At 33.5% G+C, this 25,484-nt stretch overlaps 1 protein-coding gene across 2 annotated transcripts; it reads right to left on the reverse strand.

The window, feature by feature from the left end:
- LOC132757754 (intraflagellar transport protein 70A-like) lies at window positions 1-25,484 on the reverse strand. 2 transcript variants are annotated; one of them, XM_060749144.1, is made up of 17 exons: window positions 25,326-25,484; window positions 20,839-20,904; window positions 20,094-20,303; window positions 19,575-19,598; window positions 18,890-18,952; window positions 18,253-18,321; window positions 17,774-17,945; window positions 17,151-17,279; window positions 13,878-14,080; window positions 13,324-13,389; window positions 9,472-9,591; window positions 8,691-8,767; window positions 6,961-7,171; window positions 4,636-4,707; window positions 2,161-2,264; window positions 1,573-1,781; window positions 1-836 (listed from the first exon to the last, which is right to left on the reverse strand). In XM_060749144.1, exons 1-17 carry the CDS (start codon window positions 25,377-25,379, stop codon window positions 712-714), a joined length of 1,974 nt encoding a protein of 657 aa, XP_060605127.1. In that variant the 5' UTR covers window positions 25,380-25,484; the 3' UTR covers window positions 1-711. The 2 variants fall into 2 exon arrangements, with proteins under 2 accessions (XP_060605127.1, XP_060605135.1); XM_060749152.1 differs by lacking the exon at window positions 19,575-19,598 and having other exon boundaries at window positions 18,890-18,946.

The raw sequence follows: 25,484 nt of genomic DNA on the forward strand, positions 1-25,484 counted from the left end.
GTTTTTGCTTAACCAACAATTTTATTAGAAAATAAGTTACTCATAATAAATATAATATATAAACAAGCTTTTATAAGTGGACGGAACTAGATTGTTAACAAATCAAAGAAAAAAAATATGTTTCATTAAGTAACACACAAATAATCAACAATTTACATAAGTTATAAAAAAGATAATTTTTAAACATTCCATTTTTAAAATTTAGCTTATTTTAATGCACTGACAATTTTTTAAATTCTTGTGAATGTATGATATATATTTAACATGAACAGATGTATCAAGTATCAGTTGGTTTATTTTTCATTCAGTTGATTGGTTTATTTTAAAGGTTTGTATTACTAAACTTGATAGGTATTAATGTTTCATATACAATATATTCATCATTTCTTTTGTCAATTTCTTAATATTAATCACGTTTTATATGATGAACAATAATTGGGTTACATTTATCTAACACAAGAGGCAAATGAAGCACAAACCAGTACAAGTTATCCAGATTACTGAAATTAATGAAAAGAGAATTTGATCACACAAAATTACTGTTTAAAAAGAAATCAATAGTCAATTTTGCATTAATCTTTTTTTTACAAATCTTTCATATGTATGGATATTCCAAGTGTTACTTTTTCCCCTAAAACAGCCATAATGGATAATCTTTTTTTATGAATCTTTATACCTATGGATATTTCAAATGTTATTTCTTTCCTAAGTTTACATAAGCTGTAGTAGAAGTCCCTTCAGGAGTCGAGATTCATATGTAACTGTATTTTTCCCAGGATGCATCGGCTCGGCTTCCAGGGGCTGCTCTATAAGAGCCTTAACTTCCCGTCCATACACTGAAATATACAATAAAAAATTCCATTATGTACCCTAGGCATTCCATTTTGTCAATCCTATACTCTAGGCAACTACATATGAATTGATCGTCGACTTTGCATTAGTGCCAATCTGTATTTCTACAATGTCAACCTTTTCACTTACATCAAGTAAAACAGCCATAATGGATATAAAGGCATATCATTGTTAACAAAAATGTATCCAGATAAATAATGAATTGCCAACATTTTTAAATCTGTACTTTGTTTTTTTAGATAAAAAAGGAAAAGAAAAGGATCAACTTACTCACTTTCTTCAAACGAGACCAAAAGCATACTTGTATTACATAAAATTTAAATTTTCTTTGATAAACAACTGGTTTACACAACTGGTCATTTATCCCACTTCCAAATCAAGTAGTTCATTGAGGGATGGAGTCATAAAAATCAAAATTTTATCTTTGGAAATTTTTGTTCATCTGGCAGTTTGCCAATTTCTGTCATGTTATAGAATATCATATGCACACATAAACTATTACATGTAGATAGGAATCTAACATATTGGAAATGACAATATGTGCCAAATAATTAAAATCTGCTAATGTACATGTGGTTTCCTTTAAATTTGGGAGTTTGCTTTAACATCGATACAAAGTAAGCATAAAAAGTGTGCATTTTGTGCAAGCTGTACTGTACCCGGAACATTTATGAGACAAGCATATAATCAGTCAAGAGAGAGAGAGAGAGAGAGACTTACTTTCACAACATTCAAGGAACTGTATACACTCCTGGATCACTGAATCTCTCATCATTATCATATGTTTTGACATGTTCTCAATGAGGGACAGGAAACAGCGCTTCGCATAGTACCATGTGTCCGTACCGAGCTTCTTGTTGTATGGCTCCAAACTCTTGATCACGCGCGATATACCAAACTCGTAATTGCCCTTTGCACAATAAAGTGTCCTGAAATAACCATGAAATTTATTATTTGACATATATATGATATTTGGATATACAAATTCCTCAAATATTTCAATAAATCTGTAATAGAGCTGTGAATACAACTTTTTATTTGATTTGTATGCATTATGTAAATGAGCCCTTTCACAGAGACAGAATAATCAAAACCAACAAGAAAGTGTTAGTCACTTCTTTTTGCCCTTTTAGTCAATAAAATATGAAATGCCTCCATTTTCCCTTATGGTCAATTATAAACAATCACATGTTTTCCAAGGGCATTCAGCTAATTAGCTTTTGCAAAAAATAAAAACTTCTTAAACACAAAGGAATAGTATCATACTTTTCAAGTTAAGTGTCAACTAAAAAACTTTAAAATACATACCCAATAACAAGGTTTACAATACAGAGATGATAAATTTTCTTCTCAGGGTCCTGATACGCCACCTGTTCCTCCTCCTTTTCTATCTTCCTCATCAACTCTTCAGCCTAGATCAAACAAAATGTGTGCATCTAACTTATTGTCAACTTTTTTTCCTGCATGTTTTTTTTAATCCATTTATTGTCCCCCGCCTTTTCGAAGAAAAAAGGGGGATATAGAAATAGGCTCCGTCCGTCCGTCACACTTTCGTGTCCGGTCCATAACTTTGTCATAAATGAAAGGAATTTGAAATAACTTGGCACAAATGTTTATTATATAATATAATAAGACGATGTGTCATGCGCAACAACCAGACCCCTACCTCCAGGGTCAAGGCCACACTTGCTCATTCAAGGTCAACATTGCCTATTTGAGGGTATATGTCGTGTCCGGTCCATAACTTTCTTATCTATGAAGGGATTTTGTAAATACTTGCCATAATTGTTCACAATAATCAGATGATGTGTCATGCGCAAAAACCAGTCACCTACCTTCAAGGTCAAGGTCACACTTGGAGGTCAAATATTAACATAGTCTATTACAGGGTATATTTCGTGTCCGGTCCATAACTTTGTCATTTATCAAAGGAATTTGAAATTACTTGGCACAAATGTTTGTTATAATAAGAGGATGTGTCATGCACAACAACAAGACCCGTACCTACAGGGTCAAGGTCGTACTTGCTCATTCAAGGTTAACATTGTCTATTTGAGGGTATTATCGTGTCTGGTCCATAACTTTCTTATCTATGAAGGGATTTTGTAAATAATTGCTATAATTGTTCACATAATCAGACGATGTGTCATGCGCAAAAACCAGTCACCTACCTTCAAGGTCAAGGTCACACTTGGAGGTCAAATATTAACATAGTCTGTTACAGGGTATATTTCGTGTCCGGTCCATAACTTTGTCATTTATCAGAGGAATTTGAGATAACTTGGCACAAATGTTTGTTATAAAAAGACGATGTGTCATGCGCGACAACCAGACCCGTACCTTCAGGGTCAAGGTCGTACTTGCTCATTCAAGGTCAACATTGTCTATTTGAGGGTATATGTCGTGTCCGGTCCATAACTTTCTTATCTATGAAGGACTTTTGTAAATACTTGCCATAATTGTTCACAATAATCAGATGATGTGTCATGCGCAAAAACCGGTCACCTACCTCCAAGGTCAAGGTCACACTTGGAGGTCAAATACTTACATAGTCTGTTACAGGGTATATTTTGTGTCAGGTCTATAACTTTTTCATAGATCAAAGGATTTTGAAAATACTTCGCACAAATAGTCACTATAATAAGAGGATGTGTCATGCGCAACACCTGCATCCCTACCTTCAAGGTCAAGGTCACACTTAGAGGTCAAAAATTAACATAGTCTGTTATAGGATATATTTTGTGTCGAATCTAGAACTTCTTCATAGTTCAAGGGATTTTGGAATAACTTGGCACAAATAGTCACAATAATAAGCCGATATGTCAGGTACAACACCTGCACCCCTACCTCTTAAGGTCAAGGTCACACTTAGAGGTCAAAGGTTAACAGAGTCTGTTATTTGGTATATTTTTTGTCCCGTCCATTACTTCTTCATAGATTAAGGGATTTTGAAAATACTTTGCACAAATAGTCACAATGATTAGATGATATGTCATGCGTAACATCTGTGTCCCTACCTCCAAGGTCAAGGTCACACTTAGAGGTCAAAGATTTACATAGTCTGTTATAGGGTATATTTTGTGTCCAATCTATAACTTCTTCATAGTTCAAGGGATTTTGAAAATACTTGGCACAAATAGTCTCAATAATAAGACATTATGTCATGCACAACACCTGCTCCCCTACCTCCAAGGTCAAGGTCACACTTAGAGGTCAAAGCTTAACATGATAAATTTTTAAATTCCATGTTTCATTTTATTTCTTTAACAAATTTATTGTTACATTTGCAGATCTAGCATTGATCATAATTTTGGACTGAATGTCCTGAGATCCATACCTCAATCTTTTGAAATAGCACAATTTTATGCTTCATAGAAAACTCCCGGGGCGGGGGACGTTGGTAACTCTGTTACAAATTCTTGTTTCATTATGTTTTGTATTTTTTTTTTTTTTGGCTGAGTTACTAAAGTTATAATTATGGCAACAATCCTTGCAGCCGTTCAGACACAAGTTGGCACCAGAATAAAACCATTCAGCTAGCTTGATTACAAAACTAGAAATGTGTCCATAAGCCATGGGTGCCCACACATTCCATTGTTTTGTCAGTCTACAGACATCCGGATGGACTGACAATAGCATTAGCAAATATTTATTGCCACCCCCCTCTACCCCTAATTTGTTTTACTTGTATTATCACTAGATTTCAAATAAGGAAGTATGGTTGATAGTTTCTAAAGTATCAATTTAAAGTGTTGAAGCCATTATCAAAACACAAATTCTCACCTCTTCATTCTGGCTGGTCATGATGTAGGCTACACAAAGGTTGGCTAGTACTATAGCACTCACATTCAGAATCTGAAATCAAGTAAATTATATCTTACACTATATATACAGCTATATAAGTTAATAAAATAGTTGTTTCTATTTGGAAAATGAATAATCCCAAAATACCTTATGAATGAAATATGTTCGGATTATACGTATATCTCCTTTAGAAAATGCTGCAGGCACTACAAAGTTAACTTAAAACAGCAGAATAATAATTTGTTGAGCATTTCATTCAGTTTATTTAGGCTATCGATGCGTATGAAAAACCCCAAGACATTCTATATTACATCATTAACTATGAAAATATTTCAAACTTTAATTCTTTTAAAATATAAAACATTTTATTAGCTATAGCTCTATACACTTTTACCCAACCATTGTCATTATTTACCAAAAGAACAAGAACACTTTTCAATGCAAAAACACATTACAGTTTTTAAACAAATTACTCGAACCCCTGCTAACAAAAATATATACTTCCTTTTTTAGACTACCGGAATGATGATTTTAAAGTTATGTTATAAAATGAAGCAGATATTTTAGCAGAGCTACGGATAATCTTTTGTCCCATTTAAGTTAGATCAATGACAATACAAAGTTTTTATAAGTGAAATATAATTCATATCACTAACTTTATATCACTCCTAGTGAAAAAATCAATATTTTCCAATAAACAAGAGGGCCATGATGGCCCTGAGGTCGCTCACCTGTATATAGGCCCCCCCCAACCCCCCCTTCCCCCAACGTTGCAGGGCCAATTTAAACCAAGGGCTTTTATTTGCACAAACTTGGTAGACACCCATAAGAAGATGTTTCATGCTAAACATCTAAGCTCTAGCTCATTGGGCTTTTTAAAAGAAGATTTTTTTAAAGTTTTTACTATACACATATAGTTAAAAACAATGACATCCCTGGGGCTGGGCCAGTTTTGACCCCAGGGCTTTTATTTGAACAAACTTTGTAGACACTTACTAGAAGATGTTTCATGCTTAATATCTAAACTCTAGCTATTTGGGTTTTTACAAAGAAGATTTTAAGTTTTTGCTATACACATATAATGAAAATCAATGACCCCCGGGGCGGGGCCAATTTTGACCCCAGGTCTTTTAATTGAACAAACTTTGTAGACACTCACTTAAAGATGTTTCATGCTTTCTAAACTCTAGCTATTTGGGTTTTTTCAAAGAAGATTTTAAGTTTTTGCTATACACATATAATGAAAATCAATGACCCCCGGGGCGGTGCCAATTTTGACCCCAGGGCTTTTATTTGAACAAACTTGGTAAAGACACCTATTAGAACATGTTTGATGCTAAATATCTTAGCCATGGCTCTTTGAGTTCTTTAAAAGAAGATTTTTTAAGTTTTTACTATATGCATATAGGGAAAATCAATGACCCCCCGGGGCGGGGCCAATTTTGACCCAGGGCTTTTATTTGAACAAACTTGGTAGACACTTATTAGAACATATTTCATGCTAAATATCTTAGCTCTAACTCTTTTGGTTCTTTAAAAGAAGATTTTTTAAGTTTTTACTATATGCATATAGGGAAAATCAATGACCCCTTGGGGTGGGGCCAATTTTGACCCCAGGGCTTTTATTTGAACAAACTTGGTAGACACCTATTAGAACATGTTTGATGCTCAATATCTTAGCTCTAGCTCTTTGAGTTCTTTAAAAGAAGATTTTTTTAAGTTTTTACTATATGCATATAGGGAAAATCAATGACCCCCCGGGGCGGGGCCAATTTTGACCCCAGGGCTTTTATTTGAACAAACTTGGTAGACACTCACTAGAAGATGTTTCATGCCAAATATCTAAGCTCTAGCTCTTATGGTTTTGTAAAAGAAGATATTTAAAGTTTTTTCTTTCGGTTGCCATGGCAACCAGAGTTCTGCATGGAATTAAATTCTTTGAACAATTTTTAAAGGTGACCACCAAAGGAACATTCCTGTGAAGTTTGGATGAAATTGGCTTAGTGGTTTATGAGGAGATGTCATTTAAAGTAAAAGTTTACGGACGGACGACGGACGGACGGACGACGGACGGACGCCGGACGAAAAGCGATCACAAAAGCTCACCCTGTCACTTTGTGACAGGTGAGCTAAAAAAGGGTATAAATAAACATAAAATATGGTTTTTTAACATGAATATTGGAATAAATAAAACTCTGAAGGTGTCTGAAGTTGCCTTTCATTTTCTGATTATGAATTTGCACAGAAATTTGTTTCCAATGTTTCATTTTTCTCTGCAATATAATCCATATCTCTTACACTTACATTATCATAATTCTTCTTCACGATGGGTTCATAGAATCCTGTCGCCTCCTTGTACTTGTTCTCCTGCATGAAGAGCACATGAGCTACGTTCAGTTTCCACGTGTCGTGCTCGTTACAGAACTCCACAGATTTACGGAAAATCTTCTCCACCTGTTGATAGTTTTCCATGTCCCAGTAAATCTTTGCTTGTTGCATGAGGATAGGTATATACCTGAAAAGAATTACAAAGAAATATAATATACATTCTGATTTAATTTCTATTTTATACATTAATTTTAACAAGAAGCGCTGCAATGCGACGAAAACCAGGTTTTCAACGACCAAGTTTTGATGTGACAGCAATCAATAGGCAAAAAAGCACTGAAGTTATTGAGCAGAAGCTGAAAATTCTAATGTAAGCAAATGACCTTGAACTTGCTCCCAGATATCTTAGTGGCAATCCAAAGCTGCCACTCAGCAAGTTTGGTGTCAAAAGGTCAAAGCAAACTCAAGGTATAACATGAAAACTAAACACATTAACCTTGATCACAGACACCTGGATAGCAATCCCAAGCTGTCTCTTGATATAACCTATCCATTCGTCAAGTTTGGTGTCAATAGGCCAAAGCAAACTCAAGTTATTGAGCAGAAACTGAATTTCTATTTTCAGTTACAGTGACCTTGACCTTGATCACAGACTCCTGGGTAGCAATCCCAAGCTGCCTTTTGATATAAGCTATCCATACACCAAGCTAGGTGTCAATAGGCCAAAGCAAACTTAAGTTATTGAGCAGAAACTGAATTTCTATTTTTAGTAACAGTGACCTTGACCTTGATCACAGACAACTGGATAGCAATCCCAAGCTGCCTCTTGATATACTAGTAAGCTATCCATACACCAAGTTTGGTGTCAATAGGCCAAAGCAAACTCAAGTTATTGAGCGGAAACTGAATTTGTATTTTAAGTAACAGTGACATTGACCTTGATCACAGACACCTGGGTAGCAATCCCAAGCTACCCCTTGATATAAGCTGTCCGTACACCAAGTTTGGTGTCAATAGGCCAAAGCAAACTCAAGTTATTGAGCAGAAACTGAATTTTAGTAACAGTGACCTTGACCTTGATCACAGACACCTGGGTAGCAATCCCAAGCTGCCTTCTGATATAAGCTATCCATACAACAAGTTTGATGTCAATAGGCCAAAGCAAACTCAAGTTATTGAGCAGAAACTGAATTTCTATTTTTAGTAACAGTCAGTGACCTTGACCTTGATCACAGACATCTGGGTAGCAATCCCAAGCTGCCTCTTGATATAAGCTACCTACACACCAAGTTTGGTGTCAATAGGTCAAAGCAAACTCAAGTTATTGAGCGGAAACTGAACTTCTATTTTTAGTAACAGTGACCTTGACCTTGATCACAGACACCTGGGTAGCAATCTCAAGCTGCCTCTTGATATAAGCAACCTACACACCAAGTTTGGTGTCAATAGGCCAAAGCAAACTAAAGTTATTGAGAGGAAACCAAAAGTTGACGCCCGCCTGCCGACTTCGGCATTACAATAACCCTGTTTTCGTTGAAAACCTGGTTAATAAACTCTGTTAAATTTATCTGACAACTTTCTAAGCTATATTACTAGTATTGTGAGTACACCCCGGTGCTCTTTGATGTATTAATTAATGCACAAACAGGTATCTATGTGTAAAACCATCAAACATTCATAAATTAGCTCAATAAATTTCAACCAACCTTTCCAGGGCCTCATCATATTCATTAACTGCTCTTTTCACTGCCTCATCATCATGGTTCTGTCGAGCCTCTTGTACCTATATATTCAAAGCAGATATCATATTTTTTGTACTATACTTTTTAATAAATAATTACTTTTATATAAAATTTTCTCATTAGAGCGCCTTGTCAAAGTTGGCTATGAGGGGCAACAACTGGCTACCTAGGAGACCAAGCTAAAATTTCAAAAACATAGAAGTTTTATATTTCCTACATCAATTAAGATTCATTCTGGCCAAGGCCAGTTTCTAATATACTTAAGGCCCTGTTTTTCTATACAGTATTTACTTTATGTTTCAGTTTGCATAAGAGCACAAGCTGAATGACTGGCAATAATTTGACTAATTCCTGTGGAAATTATAGCAATTCAGCCTCCATCATCGAAGACACACACCATTTAGATTATTATTTTAACAATGAATGCCTAAATGACCAGGGTCTTTAATGTTTAAATTCTCAAAATTCAGTGAAGTTATTTTAACTGCTTTTCATTTGTTTATTTACAAATCTGGGATCGCAGCATGTTCTAAGAACATATTCTGTTGAACAATATACAATAATTGTGTGATAAGTCTGATAAGGATCCATGCCGTTTGCTCACAAACCCTATTACAAGTAGAGAAATTGATAGCAAACAGCATGGATCCTGACCAGACTGCACAGATGCGCAGGCTGGTCTGGATCCATGCTGGTTGCAAACGCACTATGTTGGTTTTGTGATGCCGCGGCTCAATTATTTTACCTGTTTGGTAAGTTTTCTCAGGGTTTCAGTCTGTTTGGTTGCCATCTCATCTAACTTCCTGTAAGCCTCTTCAGGGGAAGTCTGTCTCGTTATCACAGCTTCCAGGAAATCATACAGATACTGAAATACAGATAAAGGTTCAATCATACAAGCTTTATTTATATTTTGAAATCCATTATCCCATGCTTTGTGCTAATTGCTGGTGCCAATTTTCCTTGATCAATATACATGTAAGAAGCTCAATTCTTTGGTTTCTATTTCTATTATACATTCATACATATATCTGGTTATCTGAGGTCAGATCAATTTAATAACAGTGAAGCTGTTTTTTAATGAATTTTGAATTTCTGGAAGAAGCCATACTGGTCAATTTGTCAAGATTTTAGTGGATTGTTTACATACCAAAGTTGCAATAAGCTTTGAATTTGAGATAAAATTTGAGGCTATCATGAAGGGAAAACAGTTACTGACTTCATATCAAATGAATTTTACAGCTGTGATAATGAAATTGTATCCTTATAAATGTCCTTTCAAAATGTACATCTAGGGAATGTCATTTCAATGTCTTTAACAAAACAAGTGGATATCTCTTTAATCAATACAAGTATCAAAAAAAATAGCCATCTGTAAGAGGAAAAAATACAATCAATTGTTTACAATGTCATTATGATACATGTATATATAATACAATACAAAATAGTTATACTTGAAACTACAGCGTAAACTAACTACCTAGCTTGTTTGTAACAAATATCTACTTGTTTGTAATTCATATTTTGGAATCTATACTTTAGCTTACTTACTTATAAATCAAAAATAAATTTGCTTTATTGTAGTTTTTATATTTGTCTGCTAGTATTTCTCTATTTTATACTCTCTTAGAATATATAAAACTGAAAAGTACATTTTGCAGAACAAAATATTATTCTTTTCTAAATGCTAAAGTAAAAAAAAATCTTTTTGTTTATTTAGATGCAATAATTCTTTTGAAAAAAAAAAGACAACAAAAAACATATAATCAAAATTAACAATAAAATATCAACATGAACTATTATCAACTTTGCAAAGAAGAACATGAATAAAACAAGATTTGTTTAAATGCCCTGAACAATGGGCAAATATTGAAGGACAGTGGTAAACTGCTTGCCTTAAAATGCTACAAAAAAAGAGAAAATCAAGTATTACATATTGTTAATTCAAACTTTTATAAGTTAAAACAAAGTAATTTTCAAATCTTTAACAACATTTTTTTTACAAAGCTGTATCATAGATTTTTTATCAAACAGACAGATCAATGCAATGCTAATGCCAAAATATGTCAAAATTATTTTAAAAAATTTGATTTGAATTACTTAAGTCATACAATATAAAAGTTAAGACAATGTGAACTTAAACATGGTAGAATCATGATAATGAACATGATCATAATTGTGAATGACAAATTTCAAGTACATTTGAGCCGTTTCATGACAAAACCAACATAGTGGGTTTGCGACCAGCATGGATCCAGACCAACCTGCGCATCTGCGCAGTCTGATTAGGATCCATGCTGTTCGTTATCAGTTTCTATACTTGTAACAGGGTTGATAAGCGAACAGCATGGATACTGATCAGACTGGGCGGATGCGCAGGCTGGTCTGGATCCATGCTGGTCGCAAACGCACTATGTTGGTTTTGTCGTGACGCGGCTCATTTGTACTTTGTGAAAATACATTTTAACAAACCATTTGACTTTCTGTGACAACTTGACATTATAAAGACTTTTAACCCTTAGTCTACTTGTGCCAACTGAATCTTTACATGCAACCAGTGCAGACCAGCCAATACATCATTGTGTGCTATCTTATCATGGTCAGCACTGTTTGCGCTTCAGTCAGTACATATTTTAAAATTTCCCCAACAATTGAGGAATGGTAATGTCCAGATTGAAAGATGAATAAATCCATTTAAGATAATTAGCAAGGTAAGGGTTAAGAATAATTGAAAATTTTCATATCTAAATTTTTATGTGACAGAAAGTGAGTGACAAATTTAAACTTGAAACATCTTGCAACATCTTTAACTTATGTGATAAATCAATCAGATCACATTCTGTAATTAGCCAATCAAACAACCTTATGTGATCAGCCAATCAGAATTCTGTTCTGTGATCAGCCAATAAGAACCAATCTTACAAAACCTAAATATAGAGACCAGTCAAAATATTACTGTCCTGAAGAGCAACTTAACCTTAATCCGTAACCTGCTTGATTTGTAAATTGGGCTCTAATAAGTTCCATTTTTGGAATTGTCCATTAATAATTTATAAATTTTGGGGAAATCAAGATTAAAATTTGATGTTACTCTGTCAACAAAAAGAGTCTAGTAAGACTGCAAAATTGTGCAGACTAACCTTGCTCTATACTGAACGCAAGGGCTTGACATTTTCTGTGCTAGTAGCTTAAAGAGTTAACTAAAGATCTTATTTTCAGACTTGTCTGCAAAATTTATGTTTTATAACACTGGTTCCTCGTACAGCAAACTTCAAATAATATCACAACAGCTCTAACCTGGGAACCAAGAAGCTCTGATTGATAATACTAAAATCAGAACAAAAACTCACTTTTTTGAAAATAAAGAAAAATAATATGTAAATAACAACTTTTAAAACTGAAAACATTTTCAAAAGTATATGAATAATATATCATCAAAAAAAAAAAGAAGATTTGAAACAATAACAATGCATCTCAAAAACGTCCATTTTTATGTTATTAACCAACATTTTGCTATGGCTTTTAGAAGTATTTGTTGTACATACCAAGTACTGTAATGAAACAGCAAAAATACAGTAATTTTTGCTATAAAAAAGACAAATCCAGTCAAAATTATCATTTTTTGGAGAGGGTTATATACACTGACATGCATGGACAGCGAATTTTTCCCTGTGTTTTACAGCCAAATAAAGGCTGTTTCCCTTAGCCCAAAATAAGTATTTTGCCCCTAAAAATGCAAATATTTTCCCCTAAATGCCCAGATCACTTTTTCATCAGAACCATGACTTCACAGCATCTAACATATATCAGCTAGAAGACAGAAAGCTGTCCCTATAGATAGCCTCTGTTATATAACATGCATGTTAAACTGAATTGAAATCGAATTTTTTTTATAAAATATGTGGAGAAATTCCATTCTCAGTTGTTGGAATTTGATTTCAGATTTCCCCCTTTTTCAGATTTATTGCGCTATGTTTCCCCCCGCGGAAAAGCACAGGTTGTTTTGAAAATTGAGAAAAAAAATCACTGATGGACATTTCTGGATTTATCCAAGTGAACTAAAACAATGTAATTATATATATAAGAAATACTTGCAAGTCGCTGAAAAATAATCATGGATTTGGATTAAATAAATAATTTCATTCTTAATTCTGTTCCAGTTCAATTATACAGTCGTAATTGATGTAAATAGCTTACCTTGAAAGTAACAATATTAGTATAACTAAATATGAAATACATATTAACTGAAAATTATGAATTCTATCATACTATTTTGTTTTCTTTTTGGTTCGTCACACTAACTATGCTATGGTAATATAGCGACTTTCATTTTTACTTGTGAAAGACCTCAGGTGCCCCTGCCCACCACGCATTATTTCAGGCAAGTAGAACCACCAACCTTCCGTAAGCAAGCTGGATAACTTCCTCACATGAAAGAATTCAAAGTCCCTGGAAGGATTCAGACCCACAACAGTCAGGGCGAAGTGTTATATCATATCATAGTGTAGGCATATGAAGTTATAAATACTATCTGTATCATATCAGAAGTTTTGCCATCAATTCTATCACATATATATTAAATCATATAGGATCTACTCACACTGGACAGGTACTTGTATGTCAGGTGGGCATTTTCCGCTAGAACATCTGCGGCCAGGTCATAGTACTGAAAATATAATTCAATTCTTTCAAAAAAAAATTCTTGTGTTTCAGGTCATTTTTTATATATACTATAAAAAGTCAAGTTGCAACGATACCTTCGCTTGACACCAACAGCCCTTTTAAGGGCTACATCCTTTTCATATTGTGTACTGTGCATTTAGGTTCTCATTAACCACCAAACAGTGACCTACTTTTGGCTCAAAATTCACATCTTTGACTAATACTCCATAGAAATTGCATGGAGGTTAATTATCACCATTTGTGCTTCAAAATTAACTTTTTAAGGGCGTGAATGGTGACATTTCCGGGATCCGTACTCGACAGCGAAAGCTGCTTTTTGTGCCCTACATGGGCCCTCATTAAAGTTAATAAACACATCCTACATGTATACGTCAGCTATATTGGGGGAGAAACACATCATGTAAACAGCTGGCTGTGCAAGTGAATATTCTAGGAAACTAATCCAAAATTTATAATTTTATTTAAACTCACCTCATATTTCACATATAAAATGAGCAGGTTGCCAAACGTCTCTGGTGGGAACGGGTTTTGCTGTAGAAGGAACTGGAGCTTCTCGAAGCCTTGTGTGGCGTCATTGTCCATGTTCATCAGTGCCTGGTTATGCAGGGTGACAGCATCTAACTCCTCCTCACCTCTAGGTGGCATGTCTGTCAGGGCTTCACATGCTGCCTCAACTGAAATTTTTATCAAAATAAACATTTAATAAATGTTCTACAAAAAACTACCATTTCAATACAGGCTTCGCGAAACTGCTGAAAAATTTGCCTGACATTCGGTCAGACAAACTTTCAATTCTTGTCTGACCGAAAGAACTTTTGTCTGACCGAACTTTTTCCCCCAAATATATGTATATGGTAATACCTTGGTGTTTTTTTTTAAAGACATAACAACTTTTAAAGATTTGCAACACAATTTTATTCCCTTAAATAAAACATTAGTTTATCCAGATTGATGGACTCACAGGCGCTAGTCACATAATCAAATATTTTACATTACCGGTCTATATTATATATGTATATTAAAATATAGTTTATAGCCCATTTAAAACTTTAAAATGTTTGTTTCAATCACCTGTGGATGGACTCTGTTTGGAAATCAAAACATTCATGATCAAAGCGGCCATTTTTTCGTACCGGACATAAGGTCCGGAACTCCGAAAAAAAATATCTGACCGGCCTGATTTTTGCCTGACATGTCCGACGGTCCGGCAACTTTCGCGAAGCCTGTCAATATTTCTTCAGCAATTAACATTTAGCCATTTACACTTTCATTATTTTCAAAATGAATGCAAAAGCTGTATACCATTCAATTAAACCAGTAAGCTCACTTTCAACTTCTTAAAGAAGCTTTAAAATACAGTCAAGAAAATTGTAACAGAATTGCTTTAACCACCAACATTACATTCATATGAAAAAACAACATTTTATATATTTATGTGAAAAAACAACAACAAAGGGACATTATTCTGCCTAATATGATCAAATTATAAAAACCCACCAATCCAATACCTACAAAATTCTGGAAACAAAGTGATCCCTCGGAAGCATTAATCACATCAAAATAACATAAGAATTGTCAATCATTATATGGCTGAAAACCCTTGAGAAGTATTAGAGTAGTTGCCCACAGAAGATTGTTTATACCCAGACAACCCCCAATCTAAATTCACCAATATGATGATGAATATCATACCACTATAGTTTTCTGTTGGTCAATAAATGCTTCACAATGGATGAAGAAAAATAAAACTAGAACTATCACTAAATGTGATTAATACCCCCACAAGTCTGCTTCGGAAATGAGGATGTTACTAGTAACAGAATACCTTGTAAAAGAATTGAAACATAGAGTTATGGTTGTGGGCAATTAAAGATAATTGTGGTTCATGTATGTTGCATTTCCTTTCAATGTGGTTGGCCATTGATGAAGTTTAATTGAATTACTCTGTAATAAGTCCAGAAAGACAAAGAAAAAAAACAAAGGGCAATAACTCTATAAATACTGAAGATAGAGTTATAGTTCTTGTGCACTGCACTTCCTCTTATTGTGCTTGACCATTGTATGAAGTTGTTTTGGATTCCAACCAGTAAGTTTTAAGTTATGCTCCGGACAAGGAAAAGTATCAAAGGGCAGTAACTCTGTATTTTGTCAAAATGGAGTTATGGCTCTTGTGCACTGCACTTCCTTTGAATGTCCTTGACAACTGTATGAAGTTGTACTGAATTCCAAACAGTAGTTTTCAAGTTATGCTCTGGACAAAGAAAAGTAACAAAGGGCAATAACTCTGTAATTAGTCAAGATGAAGTTATGGTTCTTGTGCACTGCACTTCCCCTTATTGTGCTTGACCATTGAATGAAGTTGTTTTGAATTCCAACCAGTAGTTTTCAAGTCATGCTCTGGACAAGGAAAAGTAACAAAGGGCAGTAACTCTGTAATTAGTAAAGATGGAGTTATGGTTCTTAAGCACTGCACTTCCTCTCAATGTGCTTGACCATTGTATGAAGTTATAATGAATTCCAACAATAAGATTTCCAGTTATGGTCCGGACAAAAGAAAGCAATGGAAAAGTAACAAAGGGCAATAACTCTGTAATTAGTCAAGATGGAGTTATGGTTCTTGTGCACTGCACTTCCCCTTATTGTGCTTGACCATTGTATGAAGTTGTTTTGAATTCCAACCAGTAGTTTTAAAGTCATGCTCTGGACAAGGAAAAGAAACAAAGGGCAGTAACTCTGTAATAAGTCAAAATGGAGTTATGGTTCTTGTGCACTGCACTTCCTCTCAATGTGCTGGACCATTGTATGAAGTTATAATGAATTCCAACAATTAGTCTTCAAGTTATGGTCCAGACAAAAGAAAGCAATGGAAAAGTAATAAAGGGCAATAACTCTGTAATTACTTTAGATAGAGTTATGGTTCTTATGCACTGCACTTCCTCTCAATGTGCTTGACCATTGTATGTAGTTATATTGAATTCCAACCATTAGTCTTCAAGTTACGGTCCGGACAAAAAAAAGAAGGCAATGGAAAAGCAACAAAGGGCAATAACTCTGTAATTACTTTATATAGAGTTATGGTTCTTGTGCACTGCACTTCCCCTTATTGTGTTTGACAATTGTATGAAGTTGTTTTGAATTCCAACCAGTAGTTTTCAAGTTATGCCACGGACAAGGAAAAGTAACAAAGGGCAATAACTCTGTAATTAGTCAAGATAGAGTTATGTTTCTTACGCACTGCACTTCCTCTCAATGTGCTTGACCATTGTATGTAGTTATATTGAATTCCAACCATTAGTCTTCAAGTTATGCTCCGGACAAGGAAAATGCAACGGACAAAAAAAAAAGCAATGGAAAAGCAACAAAGGGCAATAACTCTGTAATTACTTTAGATAGAGTTATGGTTCTTGTGCACTGCACTTCCCCTTATTGTGTTTGACAATTGTATGAAGTTGTTTTGAGTTCCAACCAGTAGTTTTCAAGTTATGCCCCGGACAAGGAAAAGTAACAAAGGGCAATAACTCTGTAATTAGTCATGATAGAGTTATGGTTCTTGTGCACTGCACTTCCTCTCAATGTGCTTGACCATTGTATGTAGTTATATTGAATTCCAACCATTAGTTTTCAAGTTATGCTCCGGACAAGGAAAATGCAACGGACGTCTGGACCGACCGACCGACCGACCACCGGGTGACTCCTATATACCCCCCCAAACTTCGTTTTTGGGGGTATAAAAAATCAACTTACAGTTTTTCAGCTGATATTCAATAGCTGCTTTCAGGTTGAAGGCCTCAACAAGGGCAGTCTCATGAAGTGTGAGGGAGTTTCCAACACTACGAACATCAATTCCTTCAGTTGTCATGCCAACACTCAACTCTGAAATTCCAGAATATGTTCTTATTAAAATATTTCTCTTATTCTGCAATGAAAATGACAAGTAGATTTTTGACTGGTACTAATTTAGTAAATCCTTTGAGGAGTGACAAAGCTTCATTCAAACGAAGGCCAGCAAAATGTTTATTTGGATGGTTATTATGCAGATTTAAACACATTCTTGTTCATATCTTGGCCGTTGATCTACTTGACCAGCTTTCCTGGATAGCTTACTTATAATTACCAATTTCACCGCAAGTGACCGACTACTAATTTCACATACTTTCTGAATCAGCAGTGAGAGGTCAATGACTCATTAGACTCAACATCTTAGATCAATTGTCACAGATAAAGTTTGTCTAGACTCGAACCCCTAGATTACAAATCCAATGCTCCAATCCAATAATGATCTTACCAGGCAGACAACAGAACCGACCAATGACCAATTTTCAAGTGATTTGCATAAAACCAGCTGTTTTGAAGTATATTTCACCTACCTGGATGTTCTCGGATTCCTTTCTCTATTATATCAGCTATATGTTTAAGTGCTGGTGCATACTGTTTCATCATATAGTGACAGAGAGCTATATTGTACGATAAATCTGGTTTATATCCAAGTATTTGTATAGCTGTAGCGAACTTGTTGCAGGCTTCCTCAAAACGATGTTCCTAAAACAAATACATCATATTTTCTATCAATAAAAATGCCTTTCAGTGGTCAGTGATCATCCAAAGTTAATAAGAAATAACTTTGTTTTTTTTTCTCAAAAAGTATATGTATACAATACACTGCCTTTCATTGGCCAACAACTGCCATATTCAGCAAGTATTATCATTTTCAGTTGGTTTTTTTGGTATTATTTTCCATGGGCACTATTGCTTCTAAAAATAGAACAGAATGTCCGCTCAAATGCTATATTAATACAATAGTCTGCTAGCCTAAATTTGATAACAAACCATTACACTTAAATCTTACCTTGAAGAGGAGACACCCTAGATTAATCTCTGTATCTGGGTCGTCTGTAGGGCACTGTTCAACCAAGCTCTAAAAATACCAAAATATTGTACATATTACTTATTGTTACCATTTGAATCATACACAATATAGTTTAAAACTTAAATTACATATAAACTATATAATGAAGTGTATAAAGCTATATGTAATAATGTTTTATAAATTTTATAAACATAAAAATTATGTCGTTTCCATAATTTATGATAGATTTTAGAAAAGCGTTAAAACATAAAATATCCTTTAGTTTATTATTTTACACACATGATTTTTGTATGTAAACAGAATTACATGTTCTGGAACAAAATATTATACTTCTATGGTAAGTACGGATTTAAGCATATATCAGTGATATTGCTGCAAGCACCATTCACTCAAACATTATCCTTTCATACTGGTTTATTTGAATTATTCTTTTTAAACAATAAATAACAGAAGATCTATAGATTTATATACTTTGAATAAATGAAAACTAACATAATGGAACAAAAACTTAAAAACTAGAGAGAAAAATAAAAATTTAAGGACTTGAAAGTGTTAGCCGAAACATTGTCATTAAAAGTTCAAATTCAATTTTTTTTTAATATATATAATTTTTTACCTTTGCTCCTGGTAAATCTTCCTCACCATACTTGATGGCAGCTTGCAGTTTGATCACCTTATAGTAAAACAGAAATATAAACATAAATACACACCACAAAATGAAGATCTTATTTAATACTACCTATAAATTGCATGATAAGTTATCATACACTGACCGTACAGTTTTCAAAGGGTCGTCATACTGAAAAACATGCTCTCACCTAAAACTACGGATATAAATCTAAAATGTAACACACAAATGTGCTTTTGATAATGGTACAACATTACTATGCTATAGAGTAACATTGTAAATTTTAACATATATATTTAAAGGTAAGCTCTCTTACTTGAAATGCAGAAGCCTTATGATGTTGGTAAATACCAGTAAACTTAAACTGTCATATTTGATTTTCCTCCCATATAAATACATGTTATCATGACATCCATAAATTTTGGATATTGCAAATTTGAACAGAACATTTTTAAACTAAAAAATGTGTCCATAGGACATGAATTGCTCAACATTCTACTGTTTAGTCTGTCTACAGACAGCATTATGGACAGACAAGGGCAAATCAATATACATGTACCCCTGCCTAATAGGTGGGTAGAAATAAAATTAACGCAGAAAAACAATAAACTGAAGAATAAACATTAAAGTAAACAATAATATCAACATAACTTATAATTTACAAAATACTTATTTCAGGTGTGCCCATATGTACCATCTGAAAAATTATTATTACATGCAAATCTAGTTTCTCTAAAATGAATATTCAAGAAAATAACATTAAATTTGTATTTAGATCATTAGATGTTCAAATCCAAAACTGAAGTTCATAAAATGTTCAAATCCAGAACTGAAGTCCTTAACTTAAGTCCATAACTAAACAAAAGGAATTCTATATAAATCATTAAATCAGCCCTTAAAGCAGTTTATACTCAACACTGGCTATTAAAAGGCAACATGTTAATCTCAATCAGATGAATAATTTAGTAGTATTGATAAGACAACTCTTATACTGGAAATGGAAAGTGTATTCATTTTTTCAATCTTCAAACTTAACTTAGAACCAAGCATTCAAAGAATTGTTTCCCTCCGTAAAATTAGTTGTTTTAAAACATACATTAGGGGTTCAATATTCTCATCAAACTTCTTAAATAATGAAGCATTAGGTCAAACTTACAGCCAGTAGCAAGACTGAAAAGATTATTTTACTTACCTCCCCTTGTCTAGCAGGATTATCAATTTGACAAGCAGTTTTCATAGCCTCTGCATACAAACAAGCCTTGTAAAGAGCCTGGGAATAGTACAGTTTGTACTCCTCTATCTCAGGGTGCATCATCGACAACTGTTCGTAACAGTCAGACGCATTCACAAAATCCTGCATCTGGTAATAGCAATACCCAAGCAATGACAAGGCTGCTCTTGACTGGAAGAGGAAAAAATTTGACATTTGAAAAGTAAAGACATATTTGAAAACATGATTTATATTTGAAACACGATGATTTCCAACAAATGGAAAGAATGGTTTCAAAATCTTTGGCTATAACGTACCGTACATATGTACAATACATTATAATACCACACAGCCTTTTCCTACATTTACCATTCACTATAGAAGTCATTGTCAACAAACATTGTGTCTTCATTTTTAACAACCATGTGCCTATACCTGGTAATACCACATAACTTTTGATGATGGTGATCTTCATGAGGCAGAAAAATTTGTACAAAAGACGGTCCAGGTTTTGTTTTTTCCGCAGCTTTTTAAATATTTCATTACTTTTTATGGGATAAAGTATAGAGCCCACTCCTTCTATGTATTTTAAAAGAGAAGCCACCGCTATTAACCATCAGACATTGACACAATCTTACTTTGCAAAGGAATAATGATCCTATGTATATAATCGTAATTATAATGTAAATCGATATTTAATATGTCAGTATTAAATAATTCGTTTTACCCTTTGGTGAGTTTGTAGCTGGTTATTGAGAACTTGAACAGCTTCACTAAATCTTGACTCTCTTATCTGAAAATAATACAATTACATTAAGTACAAGTAAAAAAGACTGTCTAATAAGTTGTAAGAAAATCCAAGTATGGTTAACATAAAATGATAGACCACGTCTGATACATCTAACAAATAATTTCTACAAATTTCAACATCAAAGTAACCTTAAATATACATGCTCATTTTTTGAGCGGCATTGACTATATATTTCAAAAGATTCACTGTAATAATGGAAAATGTTTAGGATGAAATATGAATATGCCTTAAATATAAAAAGACTGTCCCATTCCTTTCATAAAAGGAATTACTGGTAATTTCTTACGGATATTTATGGAAATCTCTTTGGTTCATGTGAAGTACATAACATTTATATATGTAAGTTAAAAAATTAAAAGGAATTCTGGCAAAATGTAAACTTATTTCGACTTTCGCCAAATAAAAATTTGTTAGGATCTGAGTCATACAGCCACCAAAACCTTCAAAATGACGAAAAAGTCATAACACAGTATTCCCATTTACGCACATATGTGCGTATTTTACGCATAAATGCCAAAATTCACGTACAGAAATTTAGGCAAGAGGGTAAAATAGCACAGAAAGTCAGAAACGTAATCAGGTATAATTCAAAAATTAATTTTTTGAGCAATTTCTCAAATTTTAATATAATTATAATCAGCAACAACTGGAATTATGAATGTTTCTGCAGAAAACAGATAAATTTTCATTAGTCACATAATTTAGCATTGCCGATTTTGTTAATTAAAAACATCACCAAAAAAAAGCTTTGTTTTGTTCAAAGGTGTGTAGTAACAATTTATATGCAGTTTATGAATTAAAATAACTTAAATAATGGTTACATTAATTAAGATATATGGCAGTATGTATTGGTCACAATGAATTTTACCTAAAGGAGGGGGGGAGTGAATCTTTAAAAAAAAAAAAGCATAATTGTCTGATGTGTGGTTTTGGAATTATCCTTTAATTTCATATAATTATTGTTCAAATTTATGTACCCCCTGAATTTTTATTTTACCCCCAGGTTCCAAAGGTAATTAAGGGGTAAAAATACCCCCAATGAAAAATAGAAGTGGGAACACTGATAACAGAGTAGAGGACAAAAGCTTCCCCCCCCCATTTAAAATGACAAGGTGGACAAAAGCCCCCCCCCCATGAAATTTACAAATAGGACAAAAGCCCCCCCCCCCCATCAAAAATACAAATAGGACAAAAGCTCCCCCCCACAGTCCATCACACAAAAGCCCCCTTAAAGTTTATAGACCAGACTAATTACCATCTTTTTTCACACGCCCAGTGTTCAGGAACTTGGGTTATACTTCAAATAAATGTAAACAAGTATGCACCTTAAAATTTTATTTCCTTGATAAGCGTTGATAAGCTATTCTCTAAAAATATTCATTTACATAAATTTGGACTGTATATATATAATAAATATAAAAACATTCATATCATCACTTGAGTAATTTTGAATTGTGAAGGGGCCTTATATCGGCCCCTGTTATAGAAGGAAAAAAAGCCCTGATCAATGCATAACACTATGATCCCAATTATGTACATTTAAATGTTTTTCATTGCATTACTGTCAATGTCAATATATCGTCAATATTTGTCTCTCGATATATCAATACAAAATTTTCCATCAATCATTCAATGACTGCCCTAAATATGTCTATATATTTACGGCTAATATTCTTAGATGTAATACATGAAAACACAAAAAAATGTATACCGTCACATATTGGCGCAAAAATTTAGAACACAAGAAAGCCACTAAGTTTGTTTTGTCCAAACTTTGCATCATAACAGGTCTTATGGACTTTAAAAATTATGTCATGAAAATCTAAAAATAGGAAATTCTTATATAAGAGCTGAAAGTTATCAATTTGTAAATGTTTCAAATTATATTATGTTTCTTATACGTAATTTTAAAAAATACATTAATGTGAATGAAACATCTTCATGGTCTTTCAAGAAATTTTAATAAAGAGATATTTATAAGCTCTATCGGGCAAGGTGACTAGCGTGTCATATATACTCCTGGTTCTGACCCCTGGGTCTATTCCAGCATTAAGCCAACTTGCTTATAAACTGTGCCCTTGTGAAGCTGATTTTGGAATATTTAACCGATAGTGACCAAGGAATTTGGAGGTTACGTACCATGGAGGTTACTGGTTACTTACCACTTCATAAATGTACCATTTTTGGAGGTTACGTACCACTAATGGCACTATAGAAATATATAATAAAGTGATAATAAGGGATAAGGTGTGAATATCAGGTTTATTGTTTAAATTCGCGCAGTAACTGTATTTTGTAATGAGATTAAATATGTATGAATATATAAGAATAAACAACAAACCAATTAACGATAATAAACAAGTTTTATTTACTGTACAACACAAAACTGAAACGAACAAACGATGAAAATCATTAATAACACTAATATAATTACACGCACTAAACTGAAATGAACAGTACAATGAAACAGACCACGGTAAATATATAAAAAAAAACACTTTATAGTATCATACATGTGAACCCTACCGATTTGGGCGGTAGACTACCGATTTTGGCCAACTAAGACCCCCCTACCGCTCGGGGTTTACAAACTACCGATATTTCATTTCAAAAGCAATAAAAATTTTACAACACAAGCGTTTCGGTAATCATGATCAGTGTAAACATTTATTGACTGGTTTACCGATATCGATTCGTTTTACCCATCCACAGTCTGTCTATTTCACTAAAAATGTAACACAGTCTAATTACCTTGACCTTGGTATCGGCAAATTTGTTTGTATATTGTCAGTTTTTCACAGCTTGACTTCGGGGTTTATAATTGCTGATAACAGTAATTAGGCACATGCGAGGGAGACTAAAATCTGGTAAGTACCGTTTATTGTTAAACAAATACACTGTCAATTAATGCCAATTATGTTATTTTGAATGAAAATTGTTAATTGTCATGGGGATTAACATGCATCCACGACAGGTGTCTACATAATGTAATATTCTGTAAGGCTATGATTTACATCTAATTGGAAGGATCAATTTAAACTGTTTTAAATTATGAAATGATGAATAATATATTTATAATTAGGTATGATAATTGATATTTTTTTCTGTTTCAGGGATCAGAATATACCATGGAAGCAATGCATTGGGTATGGGTCTGACAACGCTAGTGTCATGGTTGGCCGTCACAACTCTGTCCTATCTCCTATTCGTGAGAAGCAACCTGATGTGTCTGAAATGGGCTGTGTATGCCATTTAGCCAACACTTGTGTACAGTGAAGTCAAAAAACATGTATGACAAATAAAGACAGTACTAATTGTGTAAAGTGTGTAAGTGAAAGTTGAGTAAATTACATAAACATCAAAACACAAGTGCAGTGGAAAAAAAACATATGTTTTATAAAGAAAGTTTTTTAATGATAAAATTGGGTTGTTAATTAGTTATCATGCAAAATAAAATGTTTTTAAAGAACTTGTAGTTAATGCTTTTAAATTTTAATTATTGTGTGTTAAGACCTTCCTGTACGCAAAAAGTCCGGTTTCCAAAAATCTCCCTCCCAACAGACTCAATCTACCTACTTTTAGGGTCAAATCTCCCTACTTGGCACCAGAAAAAGTTCACATGTATGTAGTATTATTTTTTTATTTATACGCATTTCACTGAAATTAACTGAAATAAACAAAATAATCAATAATAATAATAATATTTCATATGCATGTTAATATACCGGACAAAATTACTTACCTTTGAAAAAAAACAAGTGTTACATATTGATACATTTTTATTTACACGTTAACCGAACTGTGCATAAAATGAAAATAACAATAATTATATATAATACAATTAACAAGTATTTTTTAAAATATTTGAGTTTTATTTATCCGCACTGAATAATAATAATATACTGAAATAAACAAGACAAAATAATTGATAACAGTACATATGCAGGTTACGTTTTATTTACAGACTCATATATAAAAACACATAATTATGTTACACGCTCTGAAATGAAACAACAATAGTTTGCAATTTGTTTGTGATTTGTTAGATTACTCATTTCTGAATGTGTGATAATCATACATAAAACGTTTGCATTTATATTAATTGCTCATATGTGATTTTTAAAAAGTAATATTAAAGTTATAAAATTCGGTCTTTTTTTATAATTGTTATGCTCTATATTATTTGTATTTTATATAAATTATATATATGGTACGTATCCTCCAAAATATATAAGTGGTACGTAACCTCCAAAAATGGTACGTAACCTCCTGGTACGTATCCTCCGTGGTACGTAACCTCCAGTAATCGTGACCAACAGCTGAAGGATTACAGTTTAGACCAGGATTGTTATCTAAATATAAATGCCAAATGGTTCTGCAGTTAACAAATATTAACATCTCACCATTCCATAAATAGTTGACGTAAATTCGCCTTCCTTTATCTGTATATTAGCCATTTTTTTCAATTTGATGTACAATTTTTCTTCTGCAGTCGGTGGTTGTCAGGAATGCTTCTCATTGCGCATGCTCAAACCAAGGGAAGTAATCCCGATTTTGGTTTT

This window comes from Ruditapes philippinarum, unplaced genomic scaffold, assembly GCF_026571515.1.
Source record: "Ruditapes philippinarum isolate M1 unplaced genomic scaffold, ASM2657151v2 ctg244_1_1_1_1, whole genome shotgun sequence".
Classification (NCBI taxonomy): domain Eukaryota; kingdom Metazoa; phylum Mollusca; class Bivalvia; order Venerida; family Veneridae; genus Ruditapes; species Ruditapes philippinarum.

Coding starts and splice junctions, on each gene's coding strand:
- LOC132757754 (XM_060749144.1), bottom strand. CDS start 25,379: ATGGCTAATATACAGATAAAGGAAGGCGAATTTACGTCAACTATTTAT. Junction 13,390..13,877: donor TTTTATATGTGAAATATGAG/GTGAGTTTAAAT, acceptor TTATATTTTCAG/TACTATGACCTGGCCGCAGA. Junction 7,172..8,690: donor TATGATGAGGCCCTGGAAAG/GTTGGTTGAAAT, acceptor AATTCTTTTCAG/GTATATACCTATCCTCATGC.